The sequence below is a fragment of the Lepus europaeus genome, unplaced genomic scaffold (genome assembly GCF_033115175.1).
Source record: "Lepus europaeus isolate LE1 unplaced genomic scaffold, mLepTim1.pri SCAFFOLD_385, whole genome shotgun sequence".
Taxonomy (NCBI): domain Eukaryota; kingdom Metazoa; phylum Chordata; class Mammalia; order Lagomorpha; family Leporidae; genus Lepus; species Lepus europaeus.
This window is the reverse complement of record NW_026909260.1, coordinates 14,345-35,072: the sequence shown is the minus strand read 5'-3', so window position 1 is coordinate 35,072 and position 20,728 is coordinate 14,345. Positions and strand designations below refer to the sequence as shown.

Here is a 20,728-nt window from a genome sequence, read left to right as displayed (position 1 = left end):
GATCAAACCTGATTTATTTATTCCTGCATATGATAAAAGTAAGACTCTTTTCTCTTTTGCTTTGTTAGAAAGTTTGACATAAAATTATTTATTGTTGGCATTGTATTTTCCTTGCTCCTACATGTTGCTCTTGAAGTTACTATTTTAAATTGTTTCACATAAGAAAAATGAAGTGTTTCTTTAAGTGTATATGGAATTAAAATATATGGAATTCCTGGCCCTGCTGTTCCAGCTGGACCTGGGCCGCACCAGCAAGGCAAACACCCTCTTTCACAGCAACTCTGTGGCCTCCAACTCCAAGGAGTCTTTTCTGAAGGTGGGGGTTGCGGTATATGCACGGCGTACTGCGCACCATCCTTGACAGGGTGTTTGAAGAGAAGTACGTGGAGCTGGACCCCAGCAAGGTGGAAGTTAAGGACGAAGGGGACTCCAGGCTGCACCGCCCATAGAACAAGGCTGAGGTGCTGGAGCAGGGTGCACAGACGCTGCGCGCCCACCTGAGGGCGCTGCTGAGCGCATACTGTCGCTCTGTTCACGTATGCCCCGCCATGGCCTTGCCACCTTCCTTCCGCTCTTCCTGCGCGTGCACGTGTGTGAGCGCTTCCCCAGCGCCCAGCAGGAGAACCTGCCACTCCTCACCGCCACCAGTTTCCTGTGTGTGCGCTTCTTCTCTCTGGCTATCATGTCGCCCAAGCTCTTCCTGCGGGAGCGGCACGAGGACTCCGGTACCGGTCGCACCCTGCTCCTCTGGCCCAGGCTGTTCAGAACGCGGGCAGCATGGACACGCTGGCGTCCAGGGCCGAGGAGGTGTGGATGGAGCCTCTGCAGCCCACAGTGCGCCGGGCGTGGGCCGCTGAGGGACTTCGTCACCGAGCTCAGGACATGGAGGAGGAGGAGGAGCTGCACCTGCAGCCGCTCTGAGCTCGCAGGCGCTGCCGCTGAAGGAGGGGCCGCTCTTCCTCCACAGGACCAAGGCCGAGGGCCCCCTGGCCGCCTCCTTCAAGAAGCTCCGTGTCTCCCTCCCCACCGAGGCCCTCAGCCGCGCCCAGACGCCCGGCTCCAGGAACAGCGCCCTTGTCAAGCTGGCCCACATCCAGGCGGCCGAAAAGGTTGAGGAGAAGAGCTTGGGCAGCTCCCGCGTCCTGCGGGTCATCTACACGGAGGACGCGGGCGGCCCCAAACCGCCCCCTGCAGTGCAAGTGTGTGAAGGAGCTGAGCCATGTCTGTGGGGCTGCGGAAGTGAGCGCCAACAACCCGGCCTGCTGGTCTCCTGCCACCCTGGCGTCTTGCGGAGCTGTGGCCACCAGAGGGACAAGTCAGGTGGGGGCTGCTACAGGACGCGGGCGCGGGGGACCCTGCGACACTGGAGTGACCCTCTGGACCACGACCTGGAGGCCCAGCTCCTCTCCCGGCACCTGCGCAGCGTGGAGCCTGCACCACGGGGAAGTGTCGGGAGCTGTCTGCAAGATCCAATATGAAATATGGAATTAAGTGCTGTTAATTTTGGTGCAAAAATTTCCTAAATGATAGTTCTTTCATACTAAACATTGCCCATTGAATGGTAAGGACCCCTTGTGTTTATGGTCTTAAATATTTTTTAACCAAATGAGCAGAGTATGTGAAACCTTGTCATGTTTGTTTGTCTTCAGTTTCTTCTATGAAGCCCACAGTCAGGAGCCTCTCTGCCCAGCCATGATGTTTCAAGTGAGTATTCCATGCTTTGTCAGATTTTTGGAGTTCTATGATCATAAGCACAGCCTAATATAAATGCATTTTCATTAATCACCAAATTCTTCATATTATTTACGATAACTCCTTGTCCACCAGTAGCCCCACACAGGCATTAATCTAAACTCTATCTCCAGAGATCGGCCATTCTTTTGAATATGCTACAGTGTGTGGGGTTTTGCTTCTGATTTCTCGCTTTCTTAAAATATTTTGACTTTCATTATTATTGTGGTCTTTTGTTTCTTAATTGATGTGTATTGCCAAATAGTATGCCATTATAAAAGATATACTGCACACTTTTTTTTTCTTACACATTAGTATTTGGGTTGCTTTCATATTTGGCTTTCATGAATACTGCTGCAGTGAGCCTTTATGGGCATGTTGATTTTGTATCTTTTAGTGGCATACCTGGGGGATAAACTACTGAGGCGATAAACAGTCCTATGCAGAACAAGCTGAGAAACTGCCAGATTACTGTCCATAGTGGCTGCACTGGAAATTTATGAGGGTTCCATGCTCTTCATGTCCCTGGCAACATTTATTTGTGGTTGAATCAGTCATTTTACTGTATAGGAATTGATATATTTCCCTAGATTTGATTGCATTTCTAATAACTAATAGTAATCATATTTTTGCTGTATTAAAATGTCTTACTGAAATCCCTGCTTTGTTTTAAAAATTGTGTTTTTATATTTTTCTCTTCTAGTATAAAATCCATTTTTTTAAATTTCTTACTAATATTTTCAATTTTATGCTACATTGAATGCTAATGCTAATTGTATTTTCATGATGTTCATTGCTACTGCACAGAAATATGATTGATGCTTTTATCTTTATTTTATATTCTGAACATAACAGAGTTTTTCTTAAGGATTTTAGTGAATACCTCAGAATGTCTTTCGCTTATAAATGTGTCTTAGATATTACAAGTCATGTTTGCTCTTTTGTATGCAATCTGGAGTTTTTTTCTTTTGTGTGTGTGATTTCTTTAGCACAATGTTCCATTACACTGTTGAATAGAAGTGTTAAAATATCTATGCCTATTTCTGTGTTGCTGTGTGTAGCACATCCTAAAGTACCTTTTGTATGGCTGGAAGAGCGGTGACAAACTCTTTCAATTTCTGTTTGTTATGGAAGTTCTTTATTTCACCTTCATTCATAAATGAGAGCTTTGCAGAGTATAGTATTCTGGGTTGACATTTTTTTTTTCTCTTAAGACTTGGAATATATCTTGCCATTCTTTCCTAGCCTGTAGGGTTTCTGATGAGAAGTCTAATGTGAGTCTAATTGGAGAACCTCTGAAAGTAAACTGGGTGTTTCTCTGGTGCACATTTTACAATCTTTGTGTTGTCACAATGCAGATCTTTTCTGTTCATACCCTTAGTTTTTCTGTGTGCTTCCTGTACTTGGACATCCCTTCCTTTCTCCAAATTAGGCAAGTTTTCTTTAATTATTTAACTAAATAGGCATTTTAATCCATTCTCTCTTTTCACACCTTCAGAAATTCATAAAGCCTGTATGTTGGGTCATTTCATAGTATCTTTTTTTTTTTTTTTTGGAGCAGTATATTAAATTTCCAGAGATTTGTCTTCTAACTCATATTTTTCTTGTGCCTCATCAAGTCTGTTTTTAAGTCTTTCCACTGTATTTTTTATTTGTTCAAGTGAATTCTTCATATCCAATATTTCATTTTGATTTCAAATTAAAATCTCAATTTCACAGGGAAACTTTTCTTTTTTCTTATGTACAGATTTCTTGTTTTTTTAAAAAAAGATTTATTTATTTATTTGAAAGTCAAAGTTACACAGAGAAGGAGGGGCAGAGAGAGAAAGAGAGAGAGAGAAAGAAATAGAGGTCTTCAATATGGGGCTCACTCCCCAGTTGGCCACAAGGGCTGGAGCTGCGCCGATCCAAAGCTAGGAACCAGGATTCTGCTCCACGTCCCCACATGGGGGACTTGGTCTTGCGGTGGACATGCAGGGACCCAAGGTCTTGGGCCATCTTCCACTGATATCCCAGGCCACACAAGAGAGCTGGATCTGAAGTGCAGCAGCCAGGACACCTTCCGGCACCTGTATGGGATGCCAGCACTGCACACAACAGCTCCACCTGCTATGCCAAGATGCCTTCCTCTTATGGATTTCTTTAGTTCACAAATTTATTTTTTTATCACTCACAATTCTGTGATCAATTTTTTGAATTCCATTTCTGGCATTTCTTTAATCACTTCTTCACATTCTATTATTGAAGAGTTTTATTCTTTTGGGATTGTCATAATCTTCTTTCTTGAATTGTTTCATTTATTATTATCATTTGTGGTGATACTTGTTTTTTTTTCCTCTGTGATGTCCTTTATCTTTGAACTGTCTGTCTTTGGCTTAGGAGAGTGTCTGTTCTTTCAGTGAATACCCAGAGGTGAACGCTGGGTGTGGTTAGGGAGTTCTGCACAGTGCTTCAAGGTTAAGGGGATGTCCAGGGTGACACCCAAGATGGACGTGGTAAATCTCTTTTTTATTAGAGGGGAGATTTGTTCTGTTCTGTTGGCATATTCTCCTGCTCACCTCCTCTCTTCAATGGAGAACAATACCTGTGTATGAGCCCCAGTGGGTATAGTTTTCATCCTCACCACCACAAGAACAACACAAAGAATCTATGCAGTCCTCCCTGTGAACATGGACTCTGCTGCAATGACCCCACCAGGAACTCAGGTAGCCCCAAGCATGTGGAGCCACCCACAGTGATTGGCCAAAGGTCTTGACACACCCTGCACCCTCTCACACAGTCACCGTGTTTCCACAGTCCTGGCACCCGAGCATCCCACAGTCATGAGCATTCAGCCCCCGTCAGTTCTCCCATTCAGATGCAGGCGTCTCTTCCCTCAGCTGGTTGATGGGCACACAGACATGAGCTGGTGCAGCTCTTACATATGTCCAAAATGATGCCCACCTTCTCTCGGCTAGTTACATGATGCCACTGCTGGATGACTGGGGAGAGAGAAATGTGTCCCCTTTTTTTCTTCCAAGTAGGCAGATACACTGTACCCCCCCTAGCCCAGTGCTCCAAACCGGGCCCATGTCAGGTTCTTCCCATAGCTTTATCACCAGTGACTTGGGCTGTTGCATTCTGGTCTCATCTCATTGCAGAGCTGGTGCAGAGGCCTTTGGCTACTGGGGTCCTGAGCTCTGTGCCTCATCACCCTCCACGTATGTCCACAGTGGCCCCCAATTTGCATGGAGTTTCCTCTACTGTTGTCTCCCTACCCCTTCCCAGAGATCGCACTCTATCCATTTTTTTTTAAACTATATTCTCTTAGACTAGAGTAGTAAGCTTCCTTCCATGCTGCCATCTTGAATCCTCCCTTTGATTTTATTTTTGAGTTATTATGGGTATTTGGATCCTTTTATATTCCACATGAATTTCTCTACAGTTTTTAAGTTTTTCTGTTAAAAGTAACTACTGAGATGTTATAAAGAATCATTTGTATTTATAGGTCACTTAGAATCTTAATGAATTCACATATATGTTTTATAATTCATGAACACACTAAAAATTTCTACAAATTTTTTCAATCGTTAATACTTTCCATAATCCTTTATAAGTTTCAGTTTTTAGATATGTTATTTCCTTGATTTACTTCATTTTTAAGTATTTATTCCTTTTGATACTATTGAAAATCCAGTTTTCATTTCCCTTTAATTTATTTTTATTTTAAAAATATTTAAATAAAGTGAGCAGATTTCACGTGCTTCATATATACGGATTTAGGAGCAAAGTGATACTATGATGTTTTAAAAATATTCTTTAAATCAATATTTAAAACAACACAAATGACTCAACAGAAAAATGTGTCACATGTAAGTTTGAAAGGAAGGCTCAGATTTCAGTACACAGCCAGTAGATTGTAACTGATCTGAAGCAGTTTCCTGCACCCTCCAGGTAGGATCCTCTGAGTGGCAGGGACCAGGGAGCAGGAGGGAGCCCAGCGTGAGGCAGGACCAGGGGTGAAAAGCCCTCCTTCTATAGTCAAGGTGGAGCCCTGGAGAAGGAAGTTTCGGTACTGAACCCAGGTCTCCCTCTTATTTTTTCCTATCTGGCACGTCAGCGCTGTGGAGATGGTGATTGGTTGCATCCTTTGTGACTAGTACGTGCTCACAGCTATCTAAACTGTCCAATCAGGAGCAGTAGAATAAACGCTACGTAATCGCGCAGGATCTTGACGCCATAATCGTCGTCCAGTTCTGCAGCGGAGAGAGGTCCGGGGAGGGGGCCGAGCTGCTGGGAGGTTCATCCCCCGTTCTCCAAGGGTCTTTCCCCACAGGATTCCGCACCCCTCAGAAGCCGTGAGAAGGTGAGTGCAGGGCGGGCGTGCAGAAATGGGGAAGGCGGGGAGGGCTCTGGAGTCTGTGGCCCCGTCTCGCTGCCGGCCCAGCACTGCCCTCAGCCCCTCTGTCCACAGGGTCGGGGCTGGGCTGGCACCGGACCCCAGGAGTCCTGTCCCTTCCTGGCAGAGACTTGTGGGCCCAGGAGCCCAGGAGTCGTCTCTGGGCAGCTGTGTGTTGGCAGCCTCGCATCTTCCCCAATAGTGAGTGGGGACCAGGTGGTCGCTAGGGAGAAAGCAGGTTGTGTGATGGGGTCTATGCAGACGAGGGGCTGTCATTTATGGGGTGCTCAGTTCTTCCCAGGGTGACCTGAAACTCTCCAAGTTTCCTGAAGATGTCGGAATCAGGGACTCAGTTCTGGACCTTGGCCTCTCAGCATAGCTCTTTCTGGGGTTCTGACCTAACTTTATGTTGCTGACATAAGTGTCACAGACCTGGGAAATTAAAAACAAAACAGGTTTATTTGGCTCAGGGTTTTTGTTGAAGCGTTAGAGGGGCAGGAGGCCACTGTAACCTGGTACTTGGATGTCATCGTAGCCCTTACACATTACCTTGACAGGTGATTATCCCTCTTTGAACTTTCAAAATAGAAATTTCAGCTAATCATATTATGAGTGCTTTAAAAATTATTTCTGTTCCCTGATAACCTTCCCAATCCCAAAGGTGCAAGTCTAGATTCCTAAATTATTTTTAATTTATAATTTAATATAAGGTAGATTTTCAAGAATATTTGAAATTTGAGTATAATTGACACCCAAAATTTGTATATACTCAGATTCTGTGAATTGATGTTTTGATATGTGAGGGAACTTTTAAAAGATTATGGAAAATTCACATTATCTTGTAATCCTATTTTTCACAAACGTCTTTGTGAGCGGACTTCAAGTTTGTGGAAAATTCACATTTTAATCATATTTTTAACCTTTTTGTTTCTTCTGTACATATACATTATTTAATGATAGGACAATCAAATTAACAAATTCAGATTATATGTTTATAGAAGAGTACTTGAGATCTTAACAAATTGTGACCATCTAATACTGTATTTATATTCAATATACTGCACTGTGTGTTAGGTCTCAAGGAGTTAATTTATCTCCTAACTGCAAATATGTGTCCTTAAACCACCATCTTATTTCCTTCATTCTCAGCCCCTGGTAACCACTATTCTGTTCTGTGCTTAAGTTTGATGTTCTTAGATTCCTCTTGTAAGTGACAATGTGTGGTATTTATCTTTCTGTGCCTTACTTCAAGCATTCTGATGTCCACATTCATACATTTGGATCCATGCTGTGAAAAAATAGTATATATTTTTTAGTATTGAATGTGATACCATTGTGTATGTATCATGTTTTCTGTATTCATCTGTTGACTGTGTGGCTTTTCACACAGTCTTGTCTTGTTCTTGTCTTCATATGAAGAAATGTAACTTTTATTTTTTAAGATTTTATTTATTTAGTTGAGAGGTAGAGTTACAGTGAGAGAGAGAGAGAGAGAGAGAGAGAGAAAGAAAGATCTTCCTTTTATTGGTTCACCCACCAAATGGCCGCTATGGCCAGAGCTGTGTGAATACAAAGCCAGGAGCCAGGTGCTTCTTTCGGTCTTCCATGTGGGTGCAGGGGCCCAAGCACTTGGGCCATCCTTCTATGATTTCCCAAGTCATAGCAGAGAAGCAGCCGTGACCACCAGGACCTATATGGGAAGCCGATGACATCCACGGAGGATTAACCCACTGCGCCATTGCGCCGATCCCCAGGTTATCTTTTAGATAGATGATTCTAGTTCCTTTGGATGTATATCCAGTAGTGGGAAAGCTTTGTTTTGCTAGTTCCATTTTTAATTTTGTATGAGACACCACCATAGTGTTTTCCATTTTACATTCCCACAAACAATTTTATATATTTCCTTTCCCCCACATCCGGTTCAATACTTGTTATCATTTTTATTTTTGTATAATAGCCATTTTTACATCTGTGAGGTCATAACCCTTGTGGTCTTGATTAGCAATGCTGAGCCTCCGTGAAGTAAAACAGTGGATGGGAGTATTATCTTTCCCTCTCTGTCTCTCTCTCTCTGTGTGTCTGTTTTTTCAAACTCATTAATTAAGAAATTTGTAAAAACTACTTGGAGTAATTGGTACCAAATCAGAGTTAGATTTTAGAAGTGAGTTCCTAGTGTTACATAGAATGGTGGGGTGACATAGTCCACAGTAATCTATTCTATATTTTATGAGCAATTAGAAGAGAGGTGTTCCGAGGCTCTGATAATGAAGTATTACACTTCAAAGTAGGGAAAATTGTTTACCCTGATTCATCAGTACACATTGTATGCATGAATTAAAATTTCACTCTGTAGGCCATATGTGTGTATAATTAATGCCAAGAAATAAACTCCAAACAGCATCTTACTTGGTGTATAAGGTTAAGCAGTGTTAAAACATTTAAGTTATTTTCACCTCTAATATTATTGCCTTTGGAAGTAGTTTATTAAGACTAACATAATCTGGAAATAACAGAATTGGTATTTTATTATGCTAAGTGGAGCGATTAGAAGGTAGTACTTTATCTTAAATTGATGCCAAATACATCTTTCTTTTACTTTTTTTCACATACGAAAAATGAAGTATTTCTTTAAGTGTATTTGGAATTAATTTGAATTAGGTAATAGCAAATAAGAAATATGGAATTAAATGTTATTTTTGGTGCAAAAATTTCTTAAATGTGTGTAATTTTTTTCATACTGAATATTGTTCATTGAATTGTAAGACCCTGTGTTTAGGGTCTTAAATATTTTTGAACAAAATTGAGCAAAATATGTGCAACCTTGTCTTATTTGTTTGTCTTCAGTTTTTTCTGTGAAAGTCAGGAGCCTCTCTGCCCATGTGACTATTCCATGCTTATCATAATTTTGGAGTTCTATAACCATAAGCACAGTCTAATATAAATGCATTTTTGTTAATCTCTAAATTCCTATTATTTACAGTAACTCCTCATCCACCATTAACCCCAGAATGCCATTAATCTAAACTCTGTTTCCGGCCACAGTGGCCATTAGAGGGTGAACCTTTTGTTGGTTCACTCCCCAGATGGCCGCTATGGCCAGCATGCTGCTCTGATCTGAAGCCAGGAGCCAAGTGCTTCTTCCTGGTCTCCTATGCAGGTTCAGGGCCCAAGCACTTGGGCCATCCTCCACTGCCCTCCTGGGCCACAGCAGAGAGCTGGACTGGAAGAGGAGCAACTGGGACAGAACCTGGGGTGCCAGTGCCACAGGTGGAGGATTAGCCTAGTGAGCCGCGGCACCAGCCTATAGATGTTCTAAATGGGATGAAGTGACAGGCTATTTTGTTTATTTTTTAAAGCTTTATTTATTTATTTGAAAGAGTTATATAGAAGGAGAGACAGAGGCAGAGAGAGAATCTTCCAGCTACTGGTTCACTCCCCAAATAACTACAATGGTCAAGGCTTGGCTAGAAGATTCATCTGGACCACCCACGTGGTACAGAGGTGAAAGGACTTGGGTTATCTTCTATTACTTTCCAAGTTGCATTAGCAGGGAGCTGGATCAAAAGTTTAGCATCTGGGACTCAAACTGGCACCCACAGGGATGCTAATAGTGCAGACAGTATCTTTGCATTCTGTACCACAGCACCAACCCCTCATTGTGGTTTTTATGGCATTTCTCTGATGACTAGTGATCCTGAGCATTTTTCCATTATTGGCCATTTGAATTCCATCCTTTTAAAAATGCCTTTTCATGTTCTATGCACATTTCTTAACTAGTTTGTTTTTGTTGTTGTTGATATTATTTCTTTATTGCATAATTCACATTTTTTTCCATTCTGTTGATTGCTTTTTTATTAGGTTAAGAGTTTCTTTTGTAGTTCAGAAGTTTCTTAGTATAATTCATTTGCCTATTTTTTGCTTTTGTTGCCTGTGCTTCTGCAGTCTTTTCCAAGAAGTTTTTGGCTATGCCAATGCATTACAAAGCTTCACCCACATTTACCTCTGTTAATTTGATGGTATCATGTCATAGATCTTATATCCATTTTGAGTTGATTGTTATATAAGGTGTAAATAGGGATCTTGTTTCATACTTTTGTATACATGGATCCAATTTTCTCAGCTCCATTTTTTAAGATATTGCCCTTTCTCTGGGCATTGATTTTAGCTTCTTTATGAAAAATTAGTTGGTTGTGTGTGTATGTAGGTTAGTTTCTGGGGTTTCTATTCTGTTCCATTGGTCTACATGTCTATTTTGTACCTGTACCAGACTTTTTTTGATTATAACTGTCCTATAAATGTGTTCTTAAAATCCGATACTGTGATGCTTCTGGTTTTGTTTTAGTTGTTTAAGTTAGCTCTTCAGGGTCTCTTTTGTTTCTGCATGAATTTTTTTTCACTTGAGAGTCAGAGTTACACAGAGAGAGGAGAGGCAGAGAGAAAGAGAGAGATCTTCCATCCAATGGTTTACTCCCCAATTGGCCACAACTTCTGATTGGCTGGAACTATGCCAATCTGAAGCCAGGAGCTACCTCCAGGTCTCCCACACAGGGGCAGGGGCCCAAGGACTTGGGCCATCCTCCACTGCTATCCCAGGCCATAGCAGAGAGCTGGATGGGAAGTGGAGCAGCTGGGACTGGAACTGGCAACCATATGGGAGGCTGGCACTTCAGGCCAGGGCGTTAACCAGCTGCACCACAATGCTGACCCATCTGCATGAATTTTAACATCATTTTTTTATTTGTCTGTGAAGAATGCCATTAGTATTTTGGTTGTGATTGCACTGAGCTTGCAAATTGCTTTGGGTAGAATGAACATTTTGATGATATTAATTCTACCAATCCACAAGCATGGAAGTGTCTTCCATTTTTTGTGTCCTCTCTTTCTTTAATGTTTTGTAATTTTCATTGTAGAAATCTTTCACATCTTGGTAAAATTTATTTCAAGGTATTTAATTTATTGTAACTATTGTGAATGCTACTGTTTTTATAAGTTCTTTTTCAGCCATGGCATTGTGTACAAAGACTATTGGCAGTGTGTTGATTTTATATTTTGCAACTTTATCAACTCTCATGAATTCTAGTAGTCTTTTGGTGGGACTCTTGATTTCACCATATATAGAATTGTGTTATCTGCAAACAGGGATAATTTGACTTTCTCCTTTCCAATTGGTGTCACTTTGGTTGCTTTTTCTTGTCAAAATGGCTCTGGCTAAAATTTCCAGAACAATATTGACTAGCATCATGAGAATGAATATCCTCACCTGGCTCTTCATCTTAGTGGAAATGCTTCCAACTTCTGCCCATTCAGTATGAGGCTGATGTGGGTTTGTCATAAAGTGCCTTGAATATGTTAATGAATGAAGGGTTTTTATCATGAGAAGATATTGTATCTTAACAAGTTATTCCTCTGCATCTATTGAGATAATCATATGGTTTTCTTCTATTTGTTAATGTGATGTGTCATATTTATTGATTTCCATGTGATGAGCCAATCCTGCATACCAAAGATAAATCCCACTTGGCCTAGGTGAATGAATGATCTCTGATGTATTGTCGGATTCTATTAGCTAGCATTTTGTTGAAGATTTTTACATCTGTGTTCTTTAGGGATGTTGGTCTATGATTATCTTTCTTTGTTGTATCTTTTTCTAGTTTTGGAATTAAGGTAATACTGGCCTCATATAAGCAGTTTGGGAGAAATTCCTCCCTTTCAGTTGTTTTGAATAGTTTGAGAAGAATTGGAACTAGTACCACTTAAAAGTTTGGTATAATTAAGCACTGAACCCATCCACTCCTGGACTTTTCTTATTTGGGAGGGTCTTTTTTACTGATTGAATCTCTGTCTGTTTGGTTTTCTGTGGCCTCAGGAGTCAATTGTGTTAGATTGTATGTGTTCTTTATTACTTATTCAATCTCTGCCTTGGTTATTGGTCTGTTTAGGATCTCTATTCCCCCAAGAATTAATTATGCAAATTACAACTCCAGTTCCAGTAGCTGTTCTCAGATAAAAAATAAATGCTGGTGGGGATGTGGAGAAAAAGGAGTCCTCATAAACTGCTGGTGAGAATGAAAGTTAGTACAGCCATTTTGGAGGCCAGTATGGATGTTCCCCACAAAATTCAACATAGATCTGATCTATGATCCAGCATCCGATACCTAGTCATGTGTTTGAATGAAATGAAATAAACACATGAAACACCTGAGCTCCCATATCCAGCACAATTCACAATATCAAAGTATGGAACCAACCTAGGTGCCTATTTATGTGTAAATAGAGAAAAAAATGCAACATATAAAAACAACAGAATATTATTCAGCCATAAAAAGAATCAAATCTTAACATTAGCCACAAAGTAGATTTAACTGGAGGTTATTATATTAGGTGAAATCAGACATAGAAATTTTAATACAACCCTTTTTCCCTCTTACATGAAAGTTTAGTAAAAGTAGACCTGAAATTGGAATAATGGTTACTAGAGACTGGGTATTATCAGGGTAGGCTAGAGAAAGGTTAGATAAGGAATATAAAAATGTAGAATAAATAAATTTTAATGTTCCACAGCACAGTGACTAGAGCTCATAATAAGGTATTTTGTGTTTAGTTTTGTGAAAACAGACATAATAATATCACAAATTCATGACAATGATCATAACATAAGAGAAAGTGATATAATGTGCAGGATATAAATCATAAAGAAGTATTTATAATTATATGCAAATAATATGTCCATGCAATTTGTGTACTGTTTCTATATTAACTTCTGTTGTGGGGCACATCAAACAAAGACCACTCTAATCAATAAAATCAAATCAAGGAGTCTTTACTAGCCAGCTGGTGGCTGCCCTGCTCACAGAACAAGTCTAGAGAAGATGGCCCTGAGTTACATTTTGGCCATCGTTTTTGTCTGAGAGGTAACAGGATCATTCCTGTTATAAACCTTTTGGGCTATCTCCACCAACTCAGAAAGAAGCTTTTCCTCAAATCCCTCTAATTTCTATAATTTACACTGAATATCAGGTGCTGATTGAGAAACAAAGGCTACATTTATGGCACCCCTATTTTGGGGGGGTCTCTGGATCTCTAGGGGTATATAAGCAGTAAGTCTCAAGGAGTCATTCAAGGAAAGCTGAGGGAGACTTGTCCGGCCTTTAGACAGAATCACACGTGGCCAGCGCCGTGGCTCAATAGGCTAATCCTCCGCCTAGCAGCACCGGCACACCGGGTTCTGGTCCCGGTCGGGGCACCGGATTCTGTCCCGGTTGCCCCTCTTCCAGACCAGCTCTCTGCTGTGGCCAGGGAGTGCAGTGGAGGATGGCCCAAGTACTTGGGTCCTGCACCCCATGGGAGACCAGGATAAGCACCTGGCTCCTGCCATCGGATCGGCGTGGTGCGCCGGCCGCAGCGCGCCAGCCGTGGCAGCCATTGGAGGGTGAACTAACGGCAAAGGAAGACCTTTCTCTCTGTCTCTCTCTCACTGTCCACTCTGCTTGTCAAAAATACAAAAAAAAAAAAAAAAAAGTCACACACCCTAGAAAGGTTTGTTGGTTTCCTGGCCATCACTAAGTCCCCTCTCATTAGAGTCTGGCAATACCAATCAAGAGCCTCTGTACCTCTGTCATCATTTGGGTCCCACTGGGGTCAGACTGCAGGCAAAACTGCCTCCAACTGGGCTGGTTCAGAGGTTGATTGACCATCTGGTCCTATGATTAGCTTTTGAGCATCCCTTCAGATGTGGTCTCTTTCCTCAAAGGTGAAGAGGGTCTGGAATAGTAGTTGGCAATCATCCCAAGTCAGCTGACATGTGAAAAAGATAGATTCAAGGAGAGAGATTAATCCCTGTGTCTTTTCAGAAAAAGAAGAGTTTTTATTTTTTCAATTATACAAGTCACTTGTGGAAAATGGAACATAGACCAGTTCAGGTGGCTGTGTAGAATCAGGTATTCCTTAGGGCTTCAGGTGATATGTCGATCCACTGCACATATGTGGGGGGCTGAAAGGATGGTGCACCTGGTGGCAGTCCATCATCTGTGAAGAGTAGGGGGCCTCTGGCATAGTGGTCACTGGAGGTTCCTGAGGTGAGACCAATGGACTGGTTCCATAACAGGGGGTCATCTAGTGCGAATGGATACCCCAGGGGGCCCTGAATAACAGGAAGTGGTGGCACCTACCATTCAGTTTAACTGAGAGGACATGCCATCCCCCTATCATTTTTACCTGTTCTTCTTGGTAACCTTTTAGCCATGGTGAGGATTGGAAAGGAAATCAATCCAGGTTTCACTGTATGGAATCTGGTCAGGTTGACCAGATTTTCTGTAGATCACCTTTTGGACCTATGAAGCTATAGAAAGGTTAGTAGATCCCTCCAGTGGCAACTCCGTGTTGGCTACCTGACAGCCACTCTCATTCACAGAAGAGCTGGAAATCATAAGTATTTAGGGTGAAATAAAAGATCTAGCTGTGTGCCTTTTAAATTCACTGAAATTTTGTCAAAACCCAATGGTGGATCAGCAGGAAGTAATGATCCATGCCCCATCCCTATGACAATGACAACACAAACACAACAATACAGAAGGAACTACCAGACAAATAGACTCTGACACAAATTAGATTCAACCAGGGCCAGATGTCTCCATTTGGAGACCAGAAGTCTGAGACAATGTCTGGAACTCAGACCTGGGTGTGGAAGTAGTGCTGTGTCCAGCCTACCAGCAGTCCCAGATGGATCCATAGACCAGAAGAAATGAAAAAAATGATTCCTACTAACCGGTGAGGTACCAGACAACTTTTTTTTCTGACTTTAGAATTTGGTGGGTCCAGGGACAGTGCACAGGAATTGCACTTTATTGTATCCCACGGAGAGAATATCTTGTCCTGTGACCTCATTTATTGTTCATAGTGTCTGTCTTTGTTCCAGTGTAGTTCATGTGGATTTCATTTTGAGTAAAAGACTAATATACTATAAGATAGAATTAGGGTTCATTCTGTAGGAATCTCTTAGATTCTGGGCCACTTGCTTTGTGAAATTTCAAAAATAAAATCACTGAGGTCAATGATGAAAGTGAAATTTGGATACTTATAATTACCATTAAATATTTAGTTTCTGAATGCTGCATGTAACCTCCACCCCACATCTTCAGATGAAGGTGGATGACAGGGCACATGCATGGCCCACACCATTTCAGAATGAAGCACAGGCAATTTAGTTATGAAAGGGAGTAGCCATCTGTGAAGCCCTTTGTTTCCATCCCATGTGTCTCTTAGGACTTGGTGAATGGGTTATGGCTTCAGTACCATTGCTGGCCTACACACAGTGAGAATTGTACTTTATAGATATGATCAGGAAAGTGAGATGCAAGTGCAAGACCAACACCACCCGGCACTATCATTTGTCAGTGACAGATCCAGTGAAGAAACCAGATAGATTTTGGACCTTTCAAAAACATGAACTAGCTACAGGATGCCCGATATACTAACAGTACCCATCCAGGCTTTAAACACAGCCTTCCCCACCCATATAGCAGCTGACCTTGTAATGAGGAGGTGACCAAAAGCCATCTGTATGGTTACTTTGATACACGCTACCATTTTCCTTGGTCTCTTTTCTGATTTCTTTTTCTTTTTTTTTTTTTTAACATTTATTTATTTATTTACTTGAAAGTCAGAGTTACACAGAGAGAGAAGAAGAGTCAGAAAGAGAGATCTTCCATTCACTTGTTCATTCTCCAGTTGGCCACAACAGCCAGAGTTGTGCAAATCCAAAGCCAGGAGCTTCTTCTTGGTCTCCCATGTGGGTGCAGGGGCCCCAGGACTTGGGCCATCTTCCACTGCTTTCCCAGGCCACAGCAGAGAGCTGGATCTGTAGTGGCAGTGGCTTTCCCCACTCTTCCATGGTGCTAGCCCCCTGATTTCTTTCTACTGACTCAAGCACCGAAAACCTCATCTTTGGCAGCATCTTCTGCTTTCCCCATAGACTCCAAGGTGACTTTCCCCCTTCCAGGTGCTCCTGCTCATTCCTAACTGCTATAATACTATCTTCAAACCTCTCCCATGGCCCTTACCAGAGACTTCCTTTCTGACTCCTTGGGAGTCCTTTCTTTCTGACTCCTTTCTGACTCCCACAAATGTGAGGCTGCTTCTTGCCATGTCCCCAGTTGTGGTGACGCAAACTTCTGCAGGGAGATTGTCCTTGATAGCATCCCTTGGTAGCTTCCACTGGGACGAGGCACCCTCAGCCCCACCTCTTCAGTACTGCCTGGTGCTCAGGGCTGCTCTGGGCTCCAGGAATGAGGTTTACAAGGAAACCATACCATGTAGTATGCTTTGAAGATGTGGGCTGTCAATCCTTGTTTTTCAATAACAGGAAGAGATTCCAATTGAATCAGCCTCTGCTCTATGAATTCATTTGAAGAATTCAGACTTTTCCAGAGTAGGTAAATCTCAGAGACACAGTTTAGGCTCTGCATGAAGTTAAAAGTACCCCTTGTCGACTCCACTCTGAGACCAAAGTCTGTCATCCCATGTAGCCTTCAGTGAATGGGGCCTTTCCCTGGCTCTGTAAAGTCCCCAAACACCCACTCTCCACTGGCACCCGGGCTGAGTTGTCCTTTAGCTATCTGAGCTCATGTGTACATGCACTGCTGCCATGGTCACCTCAGAACACAGAATGAGGGAATGTTCTCCAGGGAGGGGCCCAGCTGCAGCCACCCCTGTGGCACCTGAGAACCTGAACACCTGATAGGTTATTGAGAGGATGCATTTTCCTTCCAGTGGACAGTTTTGGGAAGTAGCCAGTTCCACACTGAGAGTGACAAATCTGGTGTCAGTTGTCTCAGTGATGTGGACCTGGTGATTGGTGTCTGCCAGGGTCCCTTGTGTCTGGCAGCAGAGGGACTCTGGGTGTTTATGCCCCCATGATCTTTATCAGGTGAGTTGTGGGCCCAGTATTGCCTGACATAAACATTACTACGTGTGTAATGTGTGTGATGAGTATGAGGGAAGGCCGAGGACCAGGAAAGACTGGTGGCCATGGCCCTGGAGCGCTGCGGAGGCATCGACTTCCTGATGTGCAATGCTGCTCTCAACCCTCTGGTGGGGAGCACCCTAGGGGCCAGCGAGCAGGTGTGGGACAAGATCCTGAGCGTGAACGTGAAGTCCCCAGCTCTGCTCCTGAGCCTGCTGCTACCCCACACGGAGCGGAGGGGGAGCGCTGCCGTCGTCCTGGTCACTTCCATTTCGGCATACATGCCTCAAGTGGAGCTGGGAGCCTACAACATCAGCAAGACTGCCCTGCTGGGCCTCACCAGGACCCTGGCATTGGAGCTGGCCCCCAGGGACATCCGGGTGAACTGCCTCGTCCCAGGGCTGATTGAGACGGACTTCAGCAAAGTGTTACACAAAAACAAGGCTTTCTGGAACCTCTTTAAGGAAAACCAGAAGCTGCAGAGGATCGGGCAGCCAGAGGACTGCGCGGGACTTGTGGCTTTCCTGTGCTCCCCAGATGCCAGCTACATCACCGGCGAGAGCATCGTGGTGGCCGGCTTCTCCCCTCGGCTCTGAGGGGCTGGGAGTGGCTGTGCCACCATGGGCCTGGGCTTGGGATGGTGGCAACCATGGTTGTTTGTGGGCTCACTTGTCCCAGGCTTGAGGAGGCAGAAGCTCTTCTGGCACTGCCATTCCGGTGCCTCCTGTACGTGGCCAGGGCATTCAGTGGATCTTGGTGTGGGGCCGTGTGGGACTGAACGGTTTGAGGGGCTGGTGCTTTGGGGGAACTTCAAGGGCAAGGAGTAGGGCTCGGGGTCTCAGCTGCTTCTCTCTGTAATTTGTTGCTTTGAACATGTCTTTCCTAAAATAAACTCAAATGTGCCCTGGGGGAAAAAAAAAATATATATATATGCTTTTCATGTATATTTAGTGTATGTGTATAGTTTCTTGTTATAAACTCAGGTATTTAGGAGATGTAGGTTTATGTCCAGTTATATTATTACATAATACGTGTATATGTATTTTGTGTGTATACATTTCTAGAAATTATGGTAGTAATAAATCCCTCCCTCCTAGGCTGTTGAAGCATGCTGGCCCAAGGATACAGCTACACAGGTAGGGCAACTTTCTCTATATCTAGGCTCATTTTAGTATTTTTGCAGTTTTGTGTATACCTTAGAGTTCCTTCAGTTTTTCTATCCACTTACACAAGTGCACACAACTAAGTGTTACCACAAGAGGATGTTTTCAATAGGGACACCATACAGGTTTTTTCCCAAACATTTACTTATTTTATTTGAAAGGCAGAGAGGAGACAGAGAGAGAGAGAGAGAGAGAGAGAGAGAGAGAGAGAGATGGAGATGGTCCATCTGCTGGTTCACTCCCTAAATGGCTCCAACAGCCTAAGTTGGGCCAGGCCAAGGCCAGGAGCCAGGAACTTCATCTCCCACATGGATGCAGGGGCCATCTTCTGCTTTGCCAGGCACATTAGCAGGGAACTGGATTGGAAGTGGAGCAGCTGGGACTCAAACCAGAGCCCATATGAGTTGCTGGCATTGCAGGTGGCAGCTTAGCCCACTGCATCACAACACTGGTCCCACCATGCAGGTTGTGACCTGTTATTGATGATCCAGAAGACATCTGGAAACCTCACTGAGCTATACTCAGAGAGGAGCTGGACTGAACAAGGCTCAGCTTCCTAACCTGTCCTGGCCTTGTATATGGGCAGTATAGTCCCCACACACCTCCTTTAGCTAGAGTGACACTCTTCACCCTTGAATGCTGGGACCGTAATTAGGCTCCCTGCTTGCACATCTACCTGGGTCAGCAGGCCCAACATGCAGCTTCTGTCCAAATCATTTTAATGCTTAGGGATTTAACAATATTTTTGTTCATGCAAACATTAGGACAGCTGTGAAGAATTTTTTGTAAAATATGACACCAATAGAGGAAACTTATGATTAGTTATTTCAAAATATACGTTTTCATTAAATGATTTTACTCTTTAAAAAAACAATTTCATGTAAACTGGATGTTAGTTTTTCTCATCTTTATTTAGGTAATTCTCACAAGGAAAAATACATTTACAGTTTTTTAAATTTACTTGTTTTTGACCAAATGAGAGGGATAGGGTGGGAAGAAAATACATTTCCATCCACTGCTTATGTCCCCAAATGCCTGCCATGGCTGGGGTGGACTGGGGCCAAATCAGGAGCTGGGAACTCAGTCCAGGAGTGGCAAGGCCCTAGCTGCTGGAGCCCTGATCTGCTGCTTCCAAGTGTCCGTAGCAGCTCAAACCTAGATCTGGGAACTGAAGCCAAGCATTAGCGCATGGAATCAAGCCTCTTTCCCTGCATCTCAGCTGCAAGGCCAAGCAACCACTCCAGTGCCATTTTTTTTTTTTTACTTCCTTAGAAGATTTTTTAAAAATTAATATTGAATTCCTCATCTCCAGTAATTCTGTGTGGTTCTTCTTCTTCTTTTTTTTTTTTTTTTTATTTGACAGAGTTAGTGAGAGAGAGAGACAGAGAGAAAGGTCTTCCTTCCGTTAGTTCACCCCCCAAATGGCTGCTATGGCCGACGCACTGTGCCGATCTGAAGCCAGGAGCCAGGTGCTTCTTCCTGGTCTCCGACATGAGTGCAGGCGCCCAAGGACTTGGCCCATCCTCCACTGCCTTCCCAGGCCATAGCAGAGAGCTGGCCTGGAAGAGGAGCAGCTGGGACTAGAACCCAGCACCCATATGGGATGCTGGCGCTGCAGGTGGAGGATTAACAAGTGAGCCAGGACGCTGGCCCCATGGTTCTTCTTTATCATTAACATCTGAAGAGTTCTGATATATGTACTTTTTCCTGATTTTATCTGCTAGTCTATGCATGCCTTGTGTAACTCAGTGAGCTTCCATTCAAGTGACTTTTTGACATTCATTCAGCAATTTGCAGATTTGTTATCGTGCATTTCACTCCCCATGAGCACTGAGAGAAGCAACCACCACTCCCACTCTTTATACACAGTCTTCATGGGGCATGTCCACAGAACCCAGCAGTGATCAGCTGGAGGCGAGACAGAGACTTAGCCTAGGGTGTGCTCTGTAAGGCTGGGCACACGCAAGTCCCCATCACTGCTCCCCTTCCCATTTCACAGGGAGGAACTCAGTTCTGAACCTCACTGAAATATCCAGGATGATCCCTGGCTCTGAGTGCAGGCCTTGACCTTCCTCTTGTCTCTGCTTATCCCATCAGTCAGGCTCTGTGAGCTGCTCACTGTGCAGGAAGAGCCAGCTCATACCCTGACCCCATGGAGGGCGACATGAGCAGGTCAGAGGCCAGGTGTGCTGTGCAGTTTCATGTTCTTTCCTGCAGAAATCAGGGGTGAAGGCAGCCTTGTCTGTGTTTGCTAAACCCAGATAGGTGAGGGGATGATGCACAGTAAGTGAAATTGCTCTTCTTACCCTGTATAAATGTGACTGCTCTCAGGTTGTGCCTGGTACTTCAGGTTCTCTGCCGATTCTGAGCTTCAGAGCATTTTGGCAGTAACTGCAGTGTCACTGTACGTGTTACTATGGAACAGTCAGCTTAAGTTTCCTGCTTGGCCTTCGTCCTGTGAATTTAATTTAAAATGTAAATCCATGCTTTGAAATC

The 20,728-nt window shown here is 43.3% G+C and overlaps 1 protein-coding gene, 1 long non-coding RNA gene and 1 pseudogene across 8 annotated transcripts in view; all 3 read left to right on the top strand.

Moving 5' to 3' along the window:
• LOC133755030 (uncharacterized) overlaps positions 1 to 20,728 on the top strand; it is a 49,157-nt gene that overhangs the window by 23,313 nt on the left and 5,116 nt on the right. For all 7 annotated transcript variants that reach the window (XR_009865352.1, XR_009865350.1, XR_009865355.1 and 4 more), the window contains 2 exons: positions 1,650 to 1,704; positions 18,167 to 18,205. This is a non-coding gene — a long non-coding RNA (uncharacterized LOC133755030). The remainder of the gene's footprint in view (positions 1 to 1,649; positions 1,705 to 18,166; positions 18,206 to 20,728) is intronic.
• On the top strand, positions 100 to 1,628 carry LOC133755029 (ras GTPase-activating protein 4-like; annotated as a pseudogene).
• LOC133755031 (dehydrogenase/reductase SDR family member 2, mitochondrial-like) lies at positions 17,108 to 17,751 on the top strand. Its single transcript, XM_062185350.1, has one exon. The coding sequence runs from the start codon at positions 17,135 to 17,137 to the stop codon at positions 17,663 to 17,665; it is 531 nt and encodes a 176-aa protein (XP_062041334.1). The 5' UTR covers positions 17,108 to 17,134; the 3' UTR covers positions 17,666 to 17,751.